The sequence below is a fragment of the Liolophura sinensis genome, chromosome 1 (assembly GCF_032854445.1).
Source record: "Liolophura sinensis isolate JHLJ2023 chromosome 1, CUHK_Ljap_v2, whole genome shotgun sequence".
NCBI lineage: Eukaryota > Metazoa > Mollusca > Polyplacophora > Chitonida > Chitonidae > Liolophura > Liolophura sinensis.
In genome coordinates, this window is record NC_088295.1 from 34,459,285 (window position 1) to 34,482,069 (window position 22,785).

General features: G+C 38.8%; 1 protein-coding gene across 1 annotated transcript; it reads right to left on the minus strand.

Moving 5' to 3' along the window:
* Positions 1–627: 627 nt before the first annotated feature.
* LOC135461526 (eukaryotic translation initiation factor 3 subunit L-like) lies at positions 628–16,616 on the minus strand. The gene is made up of 18 exons (XM_064738664.1): positions 16,549–16,616; positions 13,827–13,887; positions 12,965–13,112; positions 12,446–12,525; positions 11,968–12,029; positions 11,667–11,736; positions 9,761–9,834; positions 9,464–9,544; positions 8,372–8,462; positions 7,955–8,109; positions 7,157–7,327; positions 6,573–6,706; positions 5,131–5,230; positions 4,748–4,821; positions 4,309–4,405; positions 2,725–2,817; positions 2,011–2,091; positions 628–1,127 (listed from the first exon to the last, which is right to left on the minus strand). Exons 1-18 carry the CDS (start codon positions 16,579–16,581, stop codon positions 1,098–1,100), a joined length of 1,635 nt encoding a protein of 544 aa, XP_064594734.1. The 5' UTR covers positions 16,582–16,616; the 3' UTR covers positions 628–1,097.
* Positions 16,617–22,785: the final 6,169 nt, after the last annotated feature.

Genomic DNA, 22,785 nt, shown 5'->3' on the forward strand with positions numbered 1-22,785 from the left:
TGTGAAAAAGCAAGGTACCTGTTCAGTGGTTAATGGGGGATATCATATTGTCATTTAACCAAAAATTAAAACCAGCTCCAAATTTTTAGACGCAAGTGCATGACCTTGTGCTAGAACTCCATAGAAGTTGAAGTACCAGTTACTCAGCAGATTCTGAATTGAACAAATTTCACCCAGCAACTGGCCAACATTTCTCTAACAACTAGTACCAAAACTTGCGTTTGTCCAGAGCATATATTACTGAAAGATTGATGGAAATGGATTTAACATTTAATATCTCCACTCGTGTATCAACATCTTGTCACAACGAAGTGTTGTACTTTAATAACCCTGTAGCTCTGAAATGGTTGATGTTAGTGGATTGTGTATTGCCATACTGGAGAATTTTTCACTTCTGACAGAGCTTCAGTTACCCTCGGCTGTACCAATCTTTCTATAACTTTACCATGTGTTGCACATGCTTAAACGATGGATTGGTGGAACGATCTCGCGGGAACTCAAGGAGCCCATCACCTCATTTTATTCAGACCTTGTCGCGAATATTCAAGGATTACTTTAACTTTTTGTTCGAATAATTTATATGGCATTTGGATTCGAAGACGAGAACATTGGTCAATGCCTGATGCTCACAGTAGGCAGGAACTTTTATTAACCATCTAAGCCAGAGAGGCCCAGGACAACTGAAAAATAGCCCAGGGAATAAAACGAAAAGACCTGCACATCTGTGTATTGTCCCAAACAATTTTGAACAGGATCAAACAAGTATGAGGAGCCGAACAGCTACACCATCTTACAAGGATACTGGTATCATTCCAAATTACTGTGCTAAAAAACTTAACATTTAGGCTATTTCTCCGTTGTGGCCTTAAAAGAGTAGATGAAGCGTGCTACATGGTCTGTCCCATATGAGCATTTCACACACACTGTATGGAGACCGATAAAACGGGTTCAAAACAATTGCATGGTGACAATTTTGTTTATTGAGAGAAGGTAATCACGTGCATACCGACGAGCTCTTAGTAATAGACATTTATTTCCTAATTATTGGTCAACAATCCACTTCGTTTTCTTCTGTCACTAATGTAACATCCCCCCACTCACTGCACTTGTTTCAAGTTATGGGTAATCTGAAAAAAAAAAAAAAATTATAAAATGCAATGAATACATCACGTACAAATTCAGTCTTGCGTATTCACCACAAAGCTATTCCCTTTTTATATCTAATTACGCCCACTATCAGTACATAATTTAGATACATAATTAATAGAAGGCCACAGGAACAATTGGAGAAAACAGCAAGGACTGCAGATAAGGTAAAGCAATGCTTCAGTCTAAATACATGCTTCCACGCCACTGACCACATGTTCGATTAACTGAATTACACTACTGTGTATTAACTGTTTCTCTCAAATCTTAATAAATACACTGTGTAGTGGTCTAGAACACCCTTTTCAACATGATGGGTTTTCTTTCTCTTGTGCAACATGTCAGCTTATTGATTTATTAGATGGCGCTAAATGCTGTAGTCGAGACGTTTTCACTAATACAATGGTCATTTCTTGGATGGAAGGCCACGCTCGCTTTTAATTATTAACAAACTACTATGTAAAGATCAAATGGTTGCACAAACCAATTGAAGCAACTGACCTATAGCTGCAGCTGGGCTGTCATCAGCCAGATTTAAATGTGTTACAATATCACAGATTATCAGCTTAGTGGAGTGCATTGCATTTACCACTCAGCCAGTAAGCTATAAGGTTCACAGAAGAAATCTGGCACGATAACGCACAAGCCCCTCGCCAATGCAGTTGCTGTCGGTTCAAGTCCAGCTCATGCTGGTTTCCTCTGCAGCCGTATGTGGAAAGGTCTTCAGCAAAATGTGAATGGTCATGAGGTTCTGCTGGGTTTCCTCCCACCACAATGTTGAAATAGTCTTGAGTACAATGTGAAACACCAATCAAATAGATAAATCACAGAAGAAATCCCACTAAATGTGCTGTCTGTAAATACCTCTTCAAACTTGTGTATTTGTCTGATGAAGAAGTCCCCATAACGTCTGGCCACCTTGGTGTCTGCTATATGGATCATGTCCTGGAAACAAAAAGGTTGTGTTATTTATCTACATTAACCCTAATTCTCCAACCTTTTCAACAACTTCTCTAAACAATTTTGAAGCATCCTATGAGGACTATGGAGTGTAGAGAAATAATTTGCTCAGTTCTACGAAGCTTGCATCTTCAGTGACACAAAACAAATATTTTAGCGTCATATTTATAAAAACTGTATGCATAAAGTTCACTGAAAATAGTTCTTTAGTGGTTGGAAAATTTGACACATTTAAACTCACAATTCACACCAAGATGCAGAGTTCAATTACTGTGAGATGGCTCCACAGAAAATAATCATTACAATGACGAAACACTGATGAAATGAAAACAAGATGGGTGGTGCAACAACTTGGAAAAGAGTTGCCCACTTCTCCATACATTTAGAAGCAATTCCAGAGTGTTCCAACATCTAGATGTAAAACACAGATGACTTGAGAATATAAGTTGGTTTGGGCCTGAAAGCGTCTACATACATAACTCGTGACCATTAAAAAGACTTAGTGATGTTTTTTTGGAACACCATGGTAGTTAAGCACAAATAGTGATAAAGACCGCTTTATGCAAATTGGGCAAACCCTACCATGGGAAAAGGTACAAATAATACAAAAAAAAGTACCTTGTCTATGTAGAAATCCACTTCTGAGGCAGACTGAAACTCTCCCTCCAATCCACTGGTACCCTTTGTCCACACAACATTCTTCATTTTGTGCTGTGAAAGAAAATGGGCACCAAAGGGGATTAAATACAGGTATACACGGATGTATTCTATGGCTTACACACAGAAAATTTCAAGCACACAAATCAAGACATAGTACCTGCTCATGTGAAATGCTGTACAAACTGCGAAACTGACTCAACTGGTGTGGCTTTATCAAATTACAGCACACTTGTGCACACGTATAGCTGGCATAAAATATATAGCGATACTCTTTCGAAAGACTTCAACGATATTTCCAATCATGACTACATCAGGCTAAGTGAAGTACAATTTCTCATGATGAGTGAGTGAGCGCTTGTTGTTTAACGTCGTACAGTCATATGACAAAGTGCATGCGATGTGCCTCCTTGTTGCAGGACAGATTTCCACTGTTTTGATATCTAGTGCTGCTCCACTGAGACGCCTCACTGAAGTAAGCCGCCCCGCCCAAGCCAATGCACTGATAAGGGTCAACCAGTCGTTGCACTAGCGAAGAAGTTACAATTTCCTACTTTAAAGTCTTAGGTGTGACTCGACCCAGGATAAACCCTCGATCTACCGCTCCCGAAGCTGTACCAACTGCTATAGGGGCCGGTAATTTCTCATAATGATATTAGATGATATCACATCAGCAATGTTTCAGCTGGTAGATACAGCCGGGGGATATAAACATTTGAAGTCTAAAACTAAAACTGAATAAAATAAATTTAATGGTCAATGAATTACACACAGCCACGTTACATGTTGTATAAAACATGTGACAAATATTTAACGCAGCATTTTCAAAATACATCACAGGCATTCAAACCATGTCTACCACAGAGAAACGGCTTTCTTAACTCAGATCAAGCATTCAGATCATGTCTACCACAGAGATACGGCTTGCTTAATTCAAATCAGGCATTCAGACCATGTCTACATATCTTATCTTGATTCAGCCCAGTGCACAGTCGTTATTGGCCCAAGTATGGAGGATTGAGCTAAAGCATTAACCTCCACAAAACATTTTCACCAGCACCACTGGAACATTATGATCCCAGAATGTACCATAAAGATCATAAGACTACCCTGTGGATGTTGCTACTGGGATAACGGTGGACGAACCATAAAACCATATCTGTTTCATTAATGTTTCTGTTCGATCCTCCATAGAGAGCGCGGTCATTATCATGTTCATCTGATTTAGTCGGCATGCGATATCAAGATTTGAATAAAAGGTACGCATGATCTGCTGAACAAGCAAAGACACCCTGTCCATCACCAAATGGACAAATGTAAGACTGAGGAAATAAGCACAGCTTGATTTGAACTCTTTCAGTCATGTTGAATAACTGTTTGCACGGACAACAATGACAGTATTTGTTTTACTTACTTAATTTACTTGATTGGTGTTTTACGTCGTACTCAAGAATATTTCACTTATAGAACGACAGCCAGCATTATGTTGTGAGGAAACCGGGCAGAGCAGTATTTGTTTCAGAACAGCCATTAACATATAGCTACCTTAAAACACATCAGGTTTGTCTGTAACTCTTCGTCTGTCAGGTCCATGAAGGTTGCCAACTTGGACATGGGTAGTGTTGTGTATAGCTTCAGATAACTGTAACAATGTTGTAATAACATGCATGTATAAAACCTTCAGATGTTGGAAATATAAACTACGGTTTCACATAAATGTAATATGTAGATGTAAACCCAGTAGACAAATAATGAGAGCTTTGAACATTACCAAACAGTATTTGTTAACAGTATTTTATTTTATTTGTGTTTTACATCTTACACCGAGCCTTTTTTACTTTTACAACAGGGGCCAGCAATTTGAAACTCACGAATATATTACTACGTTTTTTACCCCTTTTCTTCCTTTTTCATTATTGGGAGCATGAAAACGAGCAACCACAATTCAACTGTGCCCCTCAGACTGAGAACTGAAATCACCCACCTTCTGATTGTAGGCAGGAGAATCTGCTGAGTCACTTCCTGTAGAAACACCTTAAGCTGGAGAAGAAACGGCTCCTACAACAGAAACGTTGTAATGAACTAACAAAAAGGAAGACATACAACTTTGTCACTGGCTACATTGCCACTGTCAAACCACTGGGTGCCACCATAGTGGGACCATTTTGGGTAAATCATTTATCCCATGGGTATTTTTAAGACAAGACTGTGAATTGTTTTATTGGTGACTCAAAAATTCTGCACCACTTTCGTGACAACTGTTAATGTGGCAATGGTTTCTAATTGTGAAGGAGACCTATCTTCGTTTTGCCTATAGAATTTTTTTTGGGGGGGAGGGGGTACTATATACAAGACTAGGTGACTTACCTTGTGGAAGGTTGGCGTCATTTGATCATAGTTTGGTGGCACTGGTGAGAGGAATTTAGGACAGGCAAATGAAAAGCTTGTCTCAAATTCCCCCATATCCCTGAAAAGAAGTTTCCATAAAAGATAAATTATGATTCATAACACAAACAATGATTTCCAGTAAAAACATCTGATTTAAAATGCCTTTTAATAATGGCCTTGTATCTATGGTGACACTATTGATGCCAATGGTTAAGATTTTTCAAAAGTTAAGTATAAACATCATAACCTGTTTAAATAGTATATAACCGGTAGGGTTTCTGAGAAACGTAATTATGACATTAAATCCACCAAAAACAATAGATCTGCCCTAGCCGATCTCCATCCGGTAATCCAGTGACGCTCAGTGGATGACGTCATAGATGGCCCACCCAAATTTAGCTGGCCTATATTGCCTTGGAATTCGTATCAAAATGATGTCATTTTCGAGACCGATTCTAACTAAACCGAAGCAAATATACTGCCCTATCAATTTGAACCCACAGTGGACGACGTTGAAGTTCCGATTTATGACACTGGTCAGGCTTCAGATTCTGAGTTTTCAGATGATGAATGTGATCTTTGGCCAGGCATTTCCAACCGCACTGGGAATACGGTAAGCTATAGCTTTTATCCTGTGTTACACTGTAGGTTGTGTGTATGTCAGATTTAATATTTACTATTCCTTCCTTCTGTCCGCTTCACAATAAATATCATTCGATCCCCTGAGTGGAGATTTACTTCAAAAATGAGTTAGTGGGAATCAATGTTTGTGCATTTAATCAAGGCAATGCTGAAAAAAAATTTTTGCAAGTGTTTAATTTTCCTAGTTACATTATGCCCGAATTACTCAAGTACGTCAAACAAGTATTATGAAGGGTGGCTTTAATCCTCTTTTGTTTTCTGCGGTGTCACTGATCTTTCTAATCTGGATCGGAGATTAACAACAATGGGGGAATGCTTTATCACTATAAGATTGCATTCGCACATACCCTGAGCAGTATTCAAAGAGATATCACTCATTTTTGCACCTTTGATGAGTAATTTTAATCAACAATTAGTATTTCAACCCCAATCATTAATTTTTGATTAACGCAGTCAAGCAACACGATTAGCCTTGGATTGTTTTCGGTTTTAACTCCTGCTTTGTTTTACATCCACCAAGCCCTATCACCAGAGTTTTTACACTTATATTTAAACCCTGATTTTTCCTCTCTTCTGTTAAAATTTAGCTACCCACTAGGATTTCTTATCCCATCTCCTGAAAGCCTGCCAAATATTTTTTTACACTCAATTTAACTATAATAACAGGTGTAGCTATTTACGAACAAATAACCAATCTGGACACTAATCCTTTAATTGAACTACACAATATGTAAGCGTATGTCACTCGCTATTCACTGCGCTACAGTTGTACAACATACCCTTTCTGCATTCGCAGCATGCGGTCAGCAAACTTCTCGCGGAGCTGTGAGTGGACACTCTCATCAATCCTCATGGGGTGCAGTACTAGGCTTATGGCCAGCAGGGTGTACATCTTGTCATTCATCTTGGAGATCTACCACACAGAAAAAAGACAATGTAGGAAGTTACCTTTGTTCAAATGTTTTTGAATGACAAGAAAAAAAATAGCTTTTATGAAACAGAAATGACCAAACGCCTTTACCTCCTAGAGACTCCACTGGATGATCACTATTTTCATGTTGCAGCCTAGGAGATGCATTCATCAACTGAATTTCATACTTATATATGTACAGGTAGAGATACCTTAATAGAAAGAAATCTAGAAATCTTGTTCAGCATTTATTTATGTTGTCCTCTCCTATCAGATATGGGAAGTTCTGTCAGCAACCTGTGGATGGCCGTGGATGAGCCCGGTCTCCCACCATAATGCTGGCCCTTTAATGTACGTGAAATATTCTTGAGTACAGCGTAAAACTCCAATTAGATAAATAAATAAATATTTATTCACCCTCCGACTGAACAAATATTTAAATAATGGACTCACTTGGTCATAGAGAGAGGCCCTGTTCTGGAACATCTGTTTGGTTCTCTGTATATAGAGCAGTACATTAGAGAAGGTACGGATAGCATCCTGGTATCGTCTCATCATCAGATAGGCAAAGCCCACATAATAGAAAGTGGTGATCTGGCAGGCAGGAACACGCGAGTACATGTTCTATAAACAGATTAAAACAGTTTCAGTCAGACTACGTCAAAGCATCTTTGTATGATATTTCCTTTTCAATCACGGCCTATTGAGTATAGAAGACGAAATGTTATGATTCCACAAAAACATCAACTACCAGATGACAACAATTCAACTCAAATGCCAGTTAAATCCAACACAAGTACAGTTATACTATTGGTATTTCACACATACACACACGCTCATATGAAAAGTACATCAGCATTGTCCTATTAGCTTCATCACCACTCATAAACAGCACCTTCAATAGGGGAGTTTCGAGTTGGAACTTTTGTCATCAAAGGTAAAAACACAAATGACACCTCTTTCCATTAGGACCTTCTCAAGTTCACAAACGTTCAGATTTTCAATCCTCTCTGTCATTCTTCCACTTTAAATTCCTTTTAATGACACTTTTTTTTCAGAAGCACTTGTCATAGTGAACGTGATCCAAAATAGTTGCCTAACATTTTTGACAGGTCACATGATACAGCTGGACTTTTTCTACCTTCAACGATAAAAGAGTTCAAAACTCAAAACTCCCTTATTAAGCACCACTTCCAGGGTTAGACAAACCGTATACATGTGAACTAAATATTAGTATTCTGTGGGACAAACCTTCTTGTTGAAGTCGATACTCTCAAGGACTTTCAGAGCCTGATAATAATCTCCCAGCAGAGAGTGAAGACGCAGCAGACCAATCAGACTGAAGTACCCCAGCATCTTATAGAGCGACTGCTGACCAAATTCCCCAGAAACGCTGTCCGGGTCACCTAAAGTACAAATCAAACTATGATTGTTATTTTCAGAGAAATTTCCTTTCATTTATTAAATTGTTCATTTATGCCATATTTATGAATACTCTTCTTTTGCATGGTCAGAAATTGGATTCAAGCCACAGTTTCAGTTAGGTAAGAGTGCTGACCTTCTACATTACTGTCATCAGTAAACCTATACAGAGCAGAGGTAATGTACTTCATGTTAGATCAGTATTACATGAACTATAACATCATTTTAAACACCATTTTATTTTACCTCCACTAGAGAAGACTTCCAACTGCCTGTTGATGTTTGATTTCTCCACCAATGAATGTAAAACATTGAGAACACTGTGAACATTCCAAATCTGAAACCAGGAAGTCAGAATATATCTACAAGAAGCGTTCTTATCATAAAAATACTGACATTAAGTGGACACAAATTTTTCAGTATGGCATAAACATCAATCAAATAAATAAATTATTTTTATTATAAATTATTTACAGAAAATTACAACTAAACTTTGCGTAGGGCAAACCTCACATCAAAATATGGCAAACCTCACGTCATGATAGGGCAAAACTCAAATGTCAGTGTAAGGCAAGCCTCACATGTCAGGATAGGGTAAACCTCACATGTCAAGATACGGTAAACCTCATGTCAGGATAAGGCAAAACTCACATGTCAAGCTAAGGCAAACCTTACGTCAGGATAGAGCAAACCTCACGTTAGGATAGGGCAAACTTCACGTCAGAATAGGGCAAACCTCACCTCTCAGGATGGGGCAAACCTCACATGTCAAGATACGGTAAACCTCATGTCAGGATAAGGCAAACTTCACGTCAGGACATGGCAAACTTCACGTCAGGATAGGGCAAACCTCACCTCTCAGGATGGGGCAAACCTCACGTCAGGAGAGGGCAAACCTCACATGTAGGGCATAGGGCAAACTCCACACCTCAGAATAGTGCAAACCCCATACATCAGAATAGTGCAAACCTCTTGTGTCAGGATACAGCACACCCAACAAGTCACGATGGGTTTAACCTCACTTGCCAAAAATAGGGCAAATCCCACATATCAGAATAGTCAAATAACCTCACGTTAGGATAGGGCAAACCTTGCGTGTCAGGATGAGACAAATCTCACGCCAGCGCAGGGCATACCTCACAGGTCAAAATAGGGCAAATTTCACAGGATAGGACTAACCTTTTCGCATTAATATGTTAGGGTAGGGATAACTTCATACCCCAAAGGGCAGGTGGGTTAACTTCACATGCCAGCGCTATGCACAATTCACTTGTCAGAAAAGGCCTAACTTCACACTGATAAGGTAAGCTTCACATGTCAGCGTAAGACAAACCTCACCTTGGGGTTTCTTCTCAGGTGATCCATGTCATCGTCTGTCTTCTTGGTGACCTTTGACCTATACAGGCTAAATGACTGAAACTGCATGAACAAAATATACCAAGGTCTATCAATGTATATATCCAGCTATATTTTAACAAATACATAACTGCAGAAAGGCTTCATAGGGAAACCTTATTGATCAGGGGTTGACATGTTGAAAGTAACAGATTGTTTTGCAAGTAATTGATTGTAACAAAATGAATTTTAAAAAATCCAAAAGAAACCAAATAAATAAACAGTATCCAATAGAAGTACCTGGTAGATAAACTCGTCAATGATGTCCCACAGCCACTGATTGGGCAGTTCCAAGGGGACAGGGCCTTCAGCATCTAAAGTATGAATGAACAGGCAAATTAGTGCAAGGTCTTTACCTGTACCTGTGGATCATGCACTACAAACAATCAAGTTTTAATGCTATTAAACCCGCTAAAAGTGATCTTGAAAACCAAAACAAAACTTTTGGTTTACTTTATATGAACTAAACACTTAAAACATAAAAATAAGACTTTTGGAAATGTAAGAAAAAATACATGCTTTGGTAATTATACAGGCTACCCACTATTCCTAAATAATTAAATTATACATGTTTAGAAAAGTAGTTTAAAAATAGTATCAATCATTCATTTAGCTAGTGAATCGTGCAACCGTGATTTGCACGGTCATATCTGAAAAAACACGGCTAAATATTTCATGAAAAGCTCAGCTGTTCCAGTAACCCTGTGCATCTTTTACTTCGCTGTGTTGGCAAATGTGTTATCAACAAGAAGGGGCAAGGAGCCAGCTTCGCATGGGGCTTGGTCTTTGATTAGTTGGAATTTAACCTGTCCGCTAGTAAAACAGTTGTTATCCAATCGTATGTAGTTTGGCCAGTCGAAATAACCGCTTACCAGCTGGCTCGTGAAAAGTAAAAACTTACTATTTGCATGTAAAAACATGCACTCTTGCCATGCTGGCAAGCGTGCATGGCATAAGAAAATCCAGCAGGCTACATTTTAACAGCAGGCTAGCTAAATTTTAATAGCAGGGAAGAAAAATTAGGCTTTAAATATATAAATTTAAATATATATATATATATATATATACACACACACACAAACTCTGATGAATTAGGGCATGATGGGTAAACAAAGTGGGAGTTCATTTGTCTGAAGTTTGATCAATCTTTGGCATGCCGGTAAAAGTGAAAGACAAGTACAACAGGGGTTGGCTTACAGAGACAGTTGCTATGATAAAAGACATCCCACTGGCTGTGTCTCTGATACTGACCAATCAGTAAGCTTCTGACAAATTGTCAGAAATGACTCCTGTGTTCAACAATATAATTGCCATTTGACAGCTACAGTCATAGTAGCGGTTCAGATCAGCTACACAGGACGATTAAAACCGAAACATATCCAAAACGAAAGAAAAGATAGCAGCATGGAACTATGGAAAATGTTTTGGTGGCTATTACTATTTAATAGTAGTGATGAAACATCGGAAGTAGCAGGAATTGGGATGACTTTAAAATAAAAGTTTGTTGTAAATTTGATCACATCTACACTGGAGTTTTGGAACTAAAGGGAAGATTTTATTGTGACATGACACTACATGAAAGGTTAAATGTCACAGCAATGTAGCAAATCCATTACAAAGGCCAGCATCTTTATCAGCTACAGCTGACTGCAGTCTTCTGTACCTGAAAGCTTTGGTCTAAGTATGGCTTACATTTTACTACCGGTATTTATAGATAGGGTGTATGTGAGGATCGTCGGTCACCCAAACATCTTACCCAATATTAAAACTTCACAGCTGATTTGCTGGCTACAATCCTCTAATACCTGAACTTCTTAATGACTTGTTTTCATGTCATTAGTAACGAGTCACATGTATGTGTAATTCTTTGAAAAAAGATAATAATACCCTATATAGGAGCCGTATCAGAACAACCTATAATGTTAAATCTTATTAACGTGGTGCTTATTTCTATTTTGAGGGAGGGTCCGTTGATTTTAAAGTTAACTAGCTCCGCTCAGTCAACTCCCATCACCACGCTTGCTCAAAGAAGATGCACTTCCTAAAATTTTTCTTGCACTCCCAGTTTAACAATTCCTGGCTAACACTATGTCATCGATATCAAGATATATATGGCTACTGTAACTACTGAAATTCATCAACTTACTCAGAATGTAGTTGAAGAGATTACAGTAGTTGTAGTACGACTCAAATCTCTGGTCCTGGGTGGGCCCACCCTGAAATCAGAAGAACAGATACCAATGCTGTACCGGACGAGACAAAGAGCTCATCATTGAAGATGTACAGCTGATCTCTTTACCAGAGGAAGATCATTTGAAACACTTTCATTTATAACTTACAGAAGCAGCATTGTAAATTATCCAAGCAAAATTTCACTGGCAAGCACAGCCTCCAAATAGCATGTTAACACGAGAATGATTATCAAAGATTTAGCCCTCTTCACTTACTGGCACCCTGGCGTAGATGTGACGATAAAACAGTTCCTTGTACAGAATCAAAAAGATGTAATCTGTAAAAAAACAAAATGTGTTTGTCTTATGGCACCGACAGAAATAAACTGAGATACAAACTGTCAAGTATTAAGATACATATTTAACATACCCTCCATGCTTTTGAAAAATAGAATGTACTTTTTATCTCTGTCTCAGGATTTCAAGTTTTATTTGTCCATGTTGGCTGGATTTACCTCCCTTTCTTTGACTGATTGATGTGTAATGCTCTCCTTAAGAATTTTTTCCCCTCAATGAAAGCATTAAGATGACTTAAATTACCTCACATCTTATTTGTTTTAAAAATTTCAAAGTTTTCTGATGCTTTCATTAAAACTGATATACTAGGAAGGCCTATATACATGTATATGCACATCTGGAGGAACTCGGACAGATTTTTGGTGCCAGACATGTTATCCTTAATGGCTTAACTCACCATTCCCAACAATAGACGCAATAACAGAGGCATCAGGCCAAGGGGTGTTTTTGAAGAACCTGTCTGTCAACTTGTTAAACCTGAAATAAACACATGAAACTGAAATCAGGGCAGAGTAGACAAAGACACATTACAAATCATGTTAAACCAACACTTCACAGGGGTGAATTTTCAACAATGTCTGCTCTGTAACTGACAGAATCAGCGCTGACGAGATTTTCAGACCAGATTCCAATATATACACTTTGTTTCTATAAAAAAGGAATCATATCCATTTAAAGTACTTTTATTGTAGCTTTCTAAAGACAAGACTGGGAATGAAAGAAGAAACAGCACTTTGGGAATTTGCCTTTGTTCTTTATTGTGACAAAAAAATAATATTCTTGTGTGACTTCATAAAATAATGTCTGACAACTGAAACAATCAACTCCACATTTCCTCCATCGGCATCCGCACTACCAAGCAAATCTCTCCACTTTCCGAAAAGGAGTCAGCTATGAAAAGCGTGTTTCCACTCACCCATTCTCATATGAGTGCTGGATCTCAAACAGGTTCTGCTCTTTGATGCATTTCTGGAAGTAGGTCAGGAAGTTCTTGATGACCTCAGGTACGATGTACGTCTGTTGCTGATACTGACGCTCGTACTCCAAGTCTTGGCGGGGGTCACCTGTAACAAAGTAACAAACTTTTATAGCACTGGGATTTCAGCAATATAAAAATCGGTTGGGTGTATCCATGGAGATAGTGGTACGCCCTGTCCCAAAATGTGCACCACGTTCCTTTTTTCAGGTCTACACAGGTACACTGTCTTTCCAGATTAGCCAATGAACTTTCAAGTTCATAAGTCCTATTGGGTTCACTCATGGCTGCAGTAACTTTGCCTTATGTCTGTGGTATGTTGTGGTAGTGAATAAATCTGAATCTAAGCTCTACTGGTTGAACAAAAATCCTGCTGAACACATGAAAAGTGTTATTTACCTCCTGGAGAGGTAACAAAGACATAATTCAATGTGTTACCATTACCTAGAAAAAGGAGAGTAAAATCAAAACAGACGTGACTAGAGGACTTTCAATCTTCATTTCATCAAGTTATTAATGGCCGTAACAAATATATTATTCAATGTATTGTCACTATTTTGGAAAAGATGAGACAGTAAAACCAAAAGAGAAATCACCGGTAGAATCTCAAAGATCATTTCGTCAAGTTATGAATACAAGCACATTTTGAACTCATCCATGAAACAACTACATTTGAAGCACAGCATGCTACACACACGTCTGGTGCCTCCACTCCTGTTAAGACAGCACTGCAGATTGGGGTTTCCTCTCGGGTAAATTGTAAATTGTCTCTTACTGTATTAAAATCTTAAATACCACTGACCTGTGTGAGATTTTCCAGGGCGATCATAATCACTTGGTGGATAATATCCATATGAGTCATACTGTGAATGAAAATAAACCATGATTGACGAGATTTGAAATCAGATATGGTAAAAATGGCCTACATCTGTAGGTCATCAGTCAATACCATACACGTATAACAGACTCTCTGACTCAATGCCACATCTGCAATATTTCAGACATATCGTGGCGATACAAATTTAAATATTAGTCTTCAAGATTCAACCAAAACCTGCAAGTTGCTCAGGCTCTAGACTAGAAAAAGCCAAGCTGTCAGGTGGTACTTCAGGGTGACACTGACAGTTCTGAAAGATCTGTGCTAAACATTTTTGAAATTTTTCTCCCAGCCTTGTTCAGAGAATTTGCGGAGAGAGAGTTTGATGTCAAGTCCAGTGAACTCGTCCAATTTGCTTGTTTCTTTGATTGGTCTTTTATGTACTGAACTGTACATGAAGAATATTTCACTTAATACAATGGTGGCCACCAATATGGAAACAGAGCAGAACCTGGGGAGAGCAATAACCATAATCAGTGTGCTGGCAGACCTTCCCATGTACATGTGTGTATCAGGAGCTGGAGGCTCCCTATCTACACATGCGTGGCTCAACTGATCTGACCATGTACTAACATATCAAGAAGTACAGAGCCACACCGCAAACTTGGAAGAAAAAAGACGGGACTAAGTAGCCCATTCTTATCCGTCATTGGGATATAACTAAGTCGGTGACTTACATATTAGCTCATACATATTCAAGTAACTCAACACATAAAAGGAACACATACTCACAAGACCTTGAAATAAGGAAATTATTTCTGTAGTTTGCTAAGGGGAGTCGCTCCATGTCGTGAACTAAGGGGAGCATTGCAGACATGAATCCCATGTACCTGTCTTTCTACTGTGAGGAAAAGATGTGACCTCAAATACATGTAGTCTTAGTTAAAGTACACAGTGAACAGGCATGGACATGTGACAGGAATCTCAATCCACGACAACATTAAATAATGACACACTGATAGGTAGAGATACCAAGGTCTGGCTGATCAATGCATAAAGAATATCTCATTTAAATTCATCACAAGCCTTAACCACAATAATTAAAACTCATTTAATCGTTTCGTTTACTGTTGCGGACCATCCTGAACTGGACATGTATAAATTTTCAGCAATGCACAAAGACACCGGAAAACATGTACTTAATGATTGAAAAATCACATTTATTGAAGAAATACCAGTGCTACATATTTGTCATTGTAACAGCAAACGTCATGCTATCACACCCGTATAATCTTACTGTTGACGACAAATGCCTGGTGATGATGTGCTCTGTCACAGTTTGTCCCGTTGATGTATGTGTCAATTTCCCCACATGCTTTCACGTGGATTCTACTCTCTGCTCTGACTTAATCAGAGTATTTTCTGCATGTTCTACAATGTACTCTATTCACCAAATACGCCCTTATACATGACTTGTGCCATAGCCAATGTCACTCGCATTCCACCCCAGAAAAGTGGATAAATTTACAAAATTTGCCTTGTTGCCTCTCTCATTTACGATGGACGCCATCACGATACCGTCTCCTGATTCATAACATTTTCAGTGCGCATGCGTCGCTTCTCAAAGCAGCAAAGCTTCAGATCATGCTGGCTGTTCTGTATGTGAGCAAGCTTACGTATGTTTGTTACAAGTTTGTCTGGACATTTCATAGAATTTTTGTTTCTAAATCTTTTTGAAACAAATGAAATAAATACTGAACACTTTACAGCAAGGGGCGCGATGAATCACTCTCTCAATGTAAGGTTTGGGTGCGCGATAGCCAGTGAGAGCGATTGCCAGACTATTCTGAAGAACATATCAAACATGATAACTTGTAGATACTTGATGAAGCAACTCCGTTAGAACTGTCAGCAGTATAACTTTACGAACTCGATCATTTGCGAACATCTTCCTCCCTCACCAAGTTCCATGAGCCAAATTAGGCTGGTAAGACCCGCAAGCACATTTCACATGACATTACAGGAGATTGCATGTCTATGTCGAACAGAAAACAGGGCTTTTCATTCCCAGAAATAGGGACAACGCCAGTGAAACCCACTTGAATTTACTGTATTTATTAACCAGAACTTCCAAAACTAAGATGCAGAAATGCTCAAATAAGTTTGATTTTGTTGTTAACATATACATATTCCAGGTCAGTCCTAGTTAGAATGCATTTCCAAAGATCTCTACCAGGAAGCAAAGTTTTTCTGCTTCCAACACCTGCAAGTTCATCCGAGGAAGGGTTGAAGTTGACGTGCTCGGTACGTTAGTACGTTGTTAAGTCGTGTGTCTGCTACACTAGAGGGGCTAGTGGCTCCCGAGTCATAGTGCTATGCTAGCGCGCTAATCACTCGGCCACGGAGACAACTGACTAAGCAAGGTATGAAATTTGCAAAAGCACCCTGTATCTAATTGAATACATTGAGCAAGAAAGACTATCAAAATCTTATACTTATATAAAATAAGCCTGCATAAAGCCCAAAATGTGTATACTGCCCACTGTCTCTACGAAAAATGGACCGCCAATAACATAACATTGTTTCACAGATTGTGGCATCTTTTAGTGTTAATCTTCACATTTTAACCCAAATATGTGTTAGTGACGATGACCTATAGTGAAGCAGTAAATTAACAAAGATCTGTAGCACTCTTCTCAATACTTACAGACACATCTTCAGGTAATTCTTCAGCCCACATGCTTCCTCTTGATCTTTTCAATATGGCCAGCGAGTGCGATTGAAAAGCTAGGAGAGCCCTTAACAAGGGAGATCACTCTACACTGCTTTAAAGGACCTGGTATGGCTAGGCTTCGAATTGGCCCCACTACAAGGAACTGTGCCCTGCAAGAAGCGAAACTGACTCTGTGAGAGACAGCTGCTGACACACTCGTAAGGCAATTTCTTTTTTCTGTTCTACTTTACTTTTCTTTTCCTATTATATAGCAAGAATGCACTGAAGCTCATAAAATCGAAAAATTGGTAGCCTCCTCCAGTCACAATGAAATAAATTTTTTGCATTAGACACTGTAGAATGGTGAAAATCACTGCACTACAAATTTAACTTTCTGAAAAATTCTTGAGCACGCAGTTAGGCACCAATCAATTAAATACATATATAAGAAATGTTCAGCCTTACACTTCCTCTACTCATAACATGTTCATTAATGTTAATCACAGCTAGAGGACCACATGTGCTCACAACCAGGATTCACGTATGATTCCACTATAGTTGTCACACAGTACGTAATGCCATGGCTTAACAATTATCCATTCTAATTCATGGAAACACTTATTTAATGCAATACTGCCTACATCTTTACTCACACAAAAAGGATGTTGATAAAGGGAAAAAAGGTAAAAACCTGCTCTCCAGAGTGACTTGGTTAGTTCACAGTACTATGCAGGATTCCTAACAAACTTGGGCAGAAACACGGACTTTAAAGTTGCCAAAGTATAACAAAACTCATCACATTAAAAAGTGTATTTTTTACAAATGAACGTTTTTACATAAACATTAACCAAAACGAAACTTTAAAAGCACTTACAAACAGACAAGGGACAGTTTCATTAACGATATTTTTCTGCTTAACGTTGATCTTCATATTGTAAACAAAAAACACAGTGCCTCGTTTGATTGAAAAATTGGCGTTTTTGATCGAGGGTGCATTTTTGGAGGGTTATTACTAAGCAACCATCTCTCTTATGGTCATATAACTTTCATGAGTGCTTCGACCAAAGTTTGTGCTTCTGTTTCGGAAATTTACAGAATTGTGCTAAAATTTCGAAATCTGTACTTTCTTATCCTACGTCTCTGGGGCCGATTCTCCACCTTACCATGCCAGGTCCTTTATTTGTTTAATCATTGGCTCAGTTGTAGAGTGCTCATAGCTGCCTTGTAAATAATGATACGTACATATACTTCGTTTCACTGGGTCATAGATTGCAATCGTTGATTGGCTAATGGTTTTATTTGTTGATCTGTAGATTGTTGAAAAGACTCTGTTGTTGTTAATAAAAATGCATCATAAAGAACCGTGGTCGGTTTGACGTCAAGAGAAACACGTACCGCAGTTTTACGTCAGACGGTGACGTCATGCTTATGACGCTGTTCACTTATGGCGTAGGTCTAATCCACATAACTGTTATGCTGAACATGACAAAGTCAACGTCAACACTGTCTACAGGTAAAGCTTCATGTCAAATATGATAATGCAATACCAAATGTGTTCTTGCTATTGGCAACATATGCATTCCGCAATGTTGATTAAATATGAACGTCTGCATATCATTTGATACAGTAGACCTACATACATGTATGCCTACGTCGGTGGTACAGTTTGGTAAGCAATAGTTAAAGGCATTGCGCATGGACTTCGTTACATTTCTACCCAACCTGCAACGCACTCCATGTCTTTTCATAGACAATTGTGGCACAAAAGTAAGAAGAAATGTAAAAACTAATTGTGAAATATGTTGTATCATGTTGTTGAAGCGAAAGAAATAACACAAAAGAATATGATAGTTTATACAATAACCGGTAAATCTTACATCAACACATATTACTGACGTATGCGTGATTATCACGTTAAAAACGACAGGAAGGGCAACACTACAGCTGTAATGGGAGATTCGAGGACAAGCTACACAGATAGTCCTATTGACTGTAGAACAGATCGTTTTCTTTTGTGCCGTTGCAGTGTACTTCATATATGTTTTACGAGCACACGTACATCGACAAATATGACGTTATAAAGGAAAGGATAAATGAGTTCACAGCTTTGGAATGTCTTGATACATAAGAGTTTTACGAGTTGCCCATTAAACTCACAGAAATCACGGTACGTTACATCTTCAGCACAATCTACCTATTTAAAGTGTAATGAGAGACCAATGATGTGTATTTCACACACGCGCATCGCAATTGTTTAGATTCTGTTTGGGCTTTAGCACTCACTTCTCAGCGCACTATATGTAGGCCTACATGGTTTGCTTTTTTAAATACCGATACATACAATGTACATGTACTTATCGCTTTTGTATCATTGTCTTGTGCAGCCGCCAGTCATGGATATTGAAGAATATACTGCCGACACATGGGAGACGGATATAGGTATGTTTTAAATACCATATAACCGTGTGTAGAAAAAAAAATATTTGTGTGTGTGCTGTTTGTGCTATCTATTATTAAGGGAGATATTGCCGGGCATTTCTTCATGTTAAAGAACATCAGTGCACGAAGACTGTATATAACATAACTTACATTGCTCGTTCCTTGAGCTAATTACATATTTAGGCATACTCACTTTTTTCACTTCCTCATCTCTACTTACATAGCTTAGTCGTTGTATTGGGGAGCTATTCTCTGTTAAAATGGATACAATACAACAGAATTAATTTGTGCTTGCACCTTAAACATTACACCTCTGCATGTGGGCAATGATTAAAACTTGTACTGAGAGGATATCTTCTGTCAGGATGGATATATATAGTAAATAGTTTATCATTCGGTGAACGTTATATCTGTAGAGAGTAGTACCAATTGGAGCTATTCTCTGTTATACAGGGTTTCCCAGAAGTCGCGCACCATCCAGGTTGAGGTTGAATGCTTGAGCTACAGAGTGGTGTGTTGCCCCATCTCTTCCAAACATAAAAACCAATTCAACTCTTTCTTATACTGTTAGTTCATTAGCCATAATTAACTCAGAAAGAGAGAAAAAAAATTAAAATCAGTATTAAATCTGAAACCCAGAAAAAAAAATGAAAATTAGGATGGTGCAAGACTTCTGGGACACCCTGTATAATGCGTAGCGCACCTATCATTCTCTGTGCGTTATATATGTAAACAAACTTGCAGTTGTTGTATCAGTTAGGTGCTATGTATTGTCAGTTGTAATGGTTGATAGTCTACCATCCTTTGTAGGTTGTCCTTATGGGTAGACTACATCTTAACCATTGCAGCCTGTTGAGGAACTATTCTCTGTGTTAGACTGGTATATGCCATACATCTTAACTATTGTAGCCTGTTGAGGAGCTATTATCTGTGTTAGACTGGTATATGCCATACATCTTAACCATTGTAGCCTGTTGAGGAGCTATTCTCTGTGTTAGAGTGGTATAGGTCATGCACGTTGCCTCTGCTGGAACAACCTTACTGTGACACTGAGAGGCTACAGACCTACTGTAAATCTCCTTTTCGTCTTCTAAAGCACTTTTTCCCATGGAATTTACACATACAATTATTATGAAAATGACGCTAACATGATTTATTTGTGTCACTAAAAAGACAAGCTTCATAAAACTGTTCAAATTATTCATCTACATCCGATAATTCTGTCAGAGTTTTGTCAAAATATTGGCCACAGAGGAGGATGAAGATTTATTATGTATTCTTCATTTTTTTTTACTGATAGGCACAGTATCAGTATATATACTGCTTATTCCTTCAGACACATCTAACCTAGCAGCTTACATATGGTACTGATGGATAGTACTTAGTGTACGTGTACCAAACTGTTCATTAGACGTTGTTGTCATTTGTTAAACCAGACAGTATACTTTATCCATCTTTACATTGCATGTCGCTTTATGTAGGTACTGCCTGCAATATTCTCCTGACCTTCGAATGTAGGCTGGCCGGCTGTACCACGTGGTCACAGCCCCTATTGATCTCTGGGGAGATATAGACTCTCACCTGGGGCTCGAAGAGGAGAGACATGCCCCTTATCAAGTCTACAACACTAGGGTCGACCATCTGAGAAGACTGACCCAGTCTGCAGGGGAGCTATTCCGTGTCCAGGTACCTGAGTACAGGTGTACGAACGACCAGTGTCTCTCACAGCTCCAATACAGAACGGGTAGATGAGCCCCACTGCGCCAGTCCATGGCAGGCATGTCTGGATATCAAACTGAGGAACACCAAGAAGAGGAATATCCCGCCGCCAAGAGTTGTACCCGGACAGCCAGATGCCAAACCAAACCTAGGCAAACCAGATACCAAGCCAAAAACGGTAAGCGTGGTTTAGTTATAAGTTATAAACGATGTACAGCCGAGCGTTCTTTCAAAAATATTGCTCAATTAAACGTTTTCAGATTTTCGGTGTATCGAATTTCATGTATTTCACAGTTCCCCTTTATAACTTGACATGAGTATTAATATACACTTACAAAAACACTAAATGCAAGGTAAGATTTTGTGAATATGTGAAACATTGGATACGTTGTACATGATAGTATGGATTTCTTTTCTTATTGTATAGGCTTTTGTGGCAATGATGAAAGAAGCAGGTTTTTTCACATGGGGGAATACCCAGTTACGAGGCCCTACATTGTCATTCGCGGTTTGCCAAACAATCAAACAAAACGCCTGCCATATTTTCCTGAAATTCGGCTCCAACTTCCATCCAAGATGGTTTCCAATGCCAAAGAAACTGGCAGAATGGAGGAAGACAGAAATCCGGAAACAGCACCTATGAGAGTGAAGAAAACTACTTCGTGTGAACGAAACATCGTTGTTGAAACAGTCATTTATAAAACTGAAAAGGATCAAATCAAACCAGAAACTAAGGACGAAATCACCAGACGAAGGGGAAAGCCAAGGTCAAGGAATCCCAATGTCAAAGTAATTCAGGTCAAACCGATAAAGGACCAAGAAAAAAGACATGCCTCGCCCAGACCTAAAACATCAATCGGATGAAGACTTTACCTGATAATGTCTGACCTAACCAAAAGCACTGACCAGTCTGGACACTGTCCGGAGAGGACTGTTCCTTCCTGGCAACGGGTCTCAGAGGAATGATGATATGAGTGGACACAGAGTGTCCAAACCGAAAAGTCTGACTAGAGTAAAGCAGACTATCAGCGGACTTGGACGGAAATTTCACTCCCTAGTCACATCTTGTACGTCACCCATCTCAACCTAAGAGCATGGGCAATAAAAGACCATTTTAAATTTAGCACCTAAAATAACATTTATATGTTTTTTTGTGACGTCTTAGTAGACAAAGACAATCAATATTTTTGTCGTTATTATAATTTGTCTCATATTTTGTAACCTTTGCTAAATAAACTTTGAAATGTGAGGAAAAAAGTCTAGTGGCTGTAATTACGTATCACCACGACAAGAGACCCAAGAGGAGTAACATTTAATGGGATCCCTTATGGTAGTGTATAAGACTACGAAAACATGGTCATATCAGAGCAACCCATCCACGGTCGTTGTATTGCCATGGTCATGTCACACTCTACTACCTTTTTTTCGACCTATCACGCTTACTTTTTTTTCGAATCAACATTAGAAGAAATATACATGGCTTAAATTAGCCACATTATTTATTTAAGCCTACTTAAAAAAAAGGAAACCAATAAAAACTATCCTTATCATCTTTTACATATACAGTTATTTATTTCATTGGTGTTTTACGATTTTCGGTGCTCAAGAATATTTCACTTATACGACGGCGGCCAGTATTATGTTATGTTGGGAGGAAACCAGACGGAGCACGGGTGAGTGGGGGGGAGCCCACGACAATCAGCAGGTTGCTGCAGATCTTCCCACGTACAGCCGAAGAGGAAGTAAACATAAGCTGGACGAACTCACAGCGACCACATTGGTGAGAAGCTGCTGGCGTGCTAACCACCTCGGGAACCGGAGGCCTTTTTCACACATACAGTGTGTTCTCCAATCGGGTATTCCTCGTACCAGGAGGCGGAAACAAGAGGTCAAGCTTGAGATATGTGTACTCTGATTTCAATGCCCTCACCCAATCTCCAGGAACTTGGAAAGATATATGAATAACATATAAACTGCATAGCTTGTTTGAACACTGTTGTGGAAACTTTCTGTGATTATTGACCCTGGAGCGTCCATTATATGGGTAGCGATTTGTGTACAAATACTGTGATG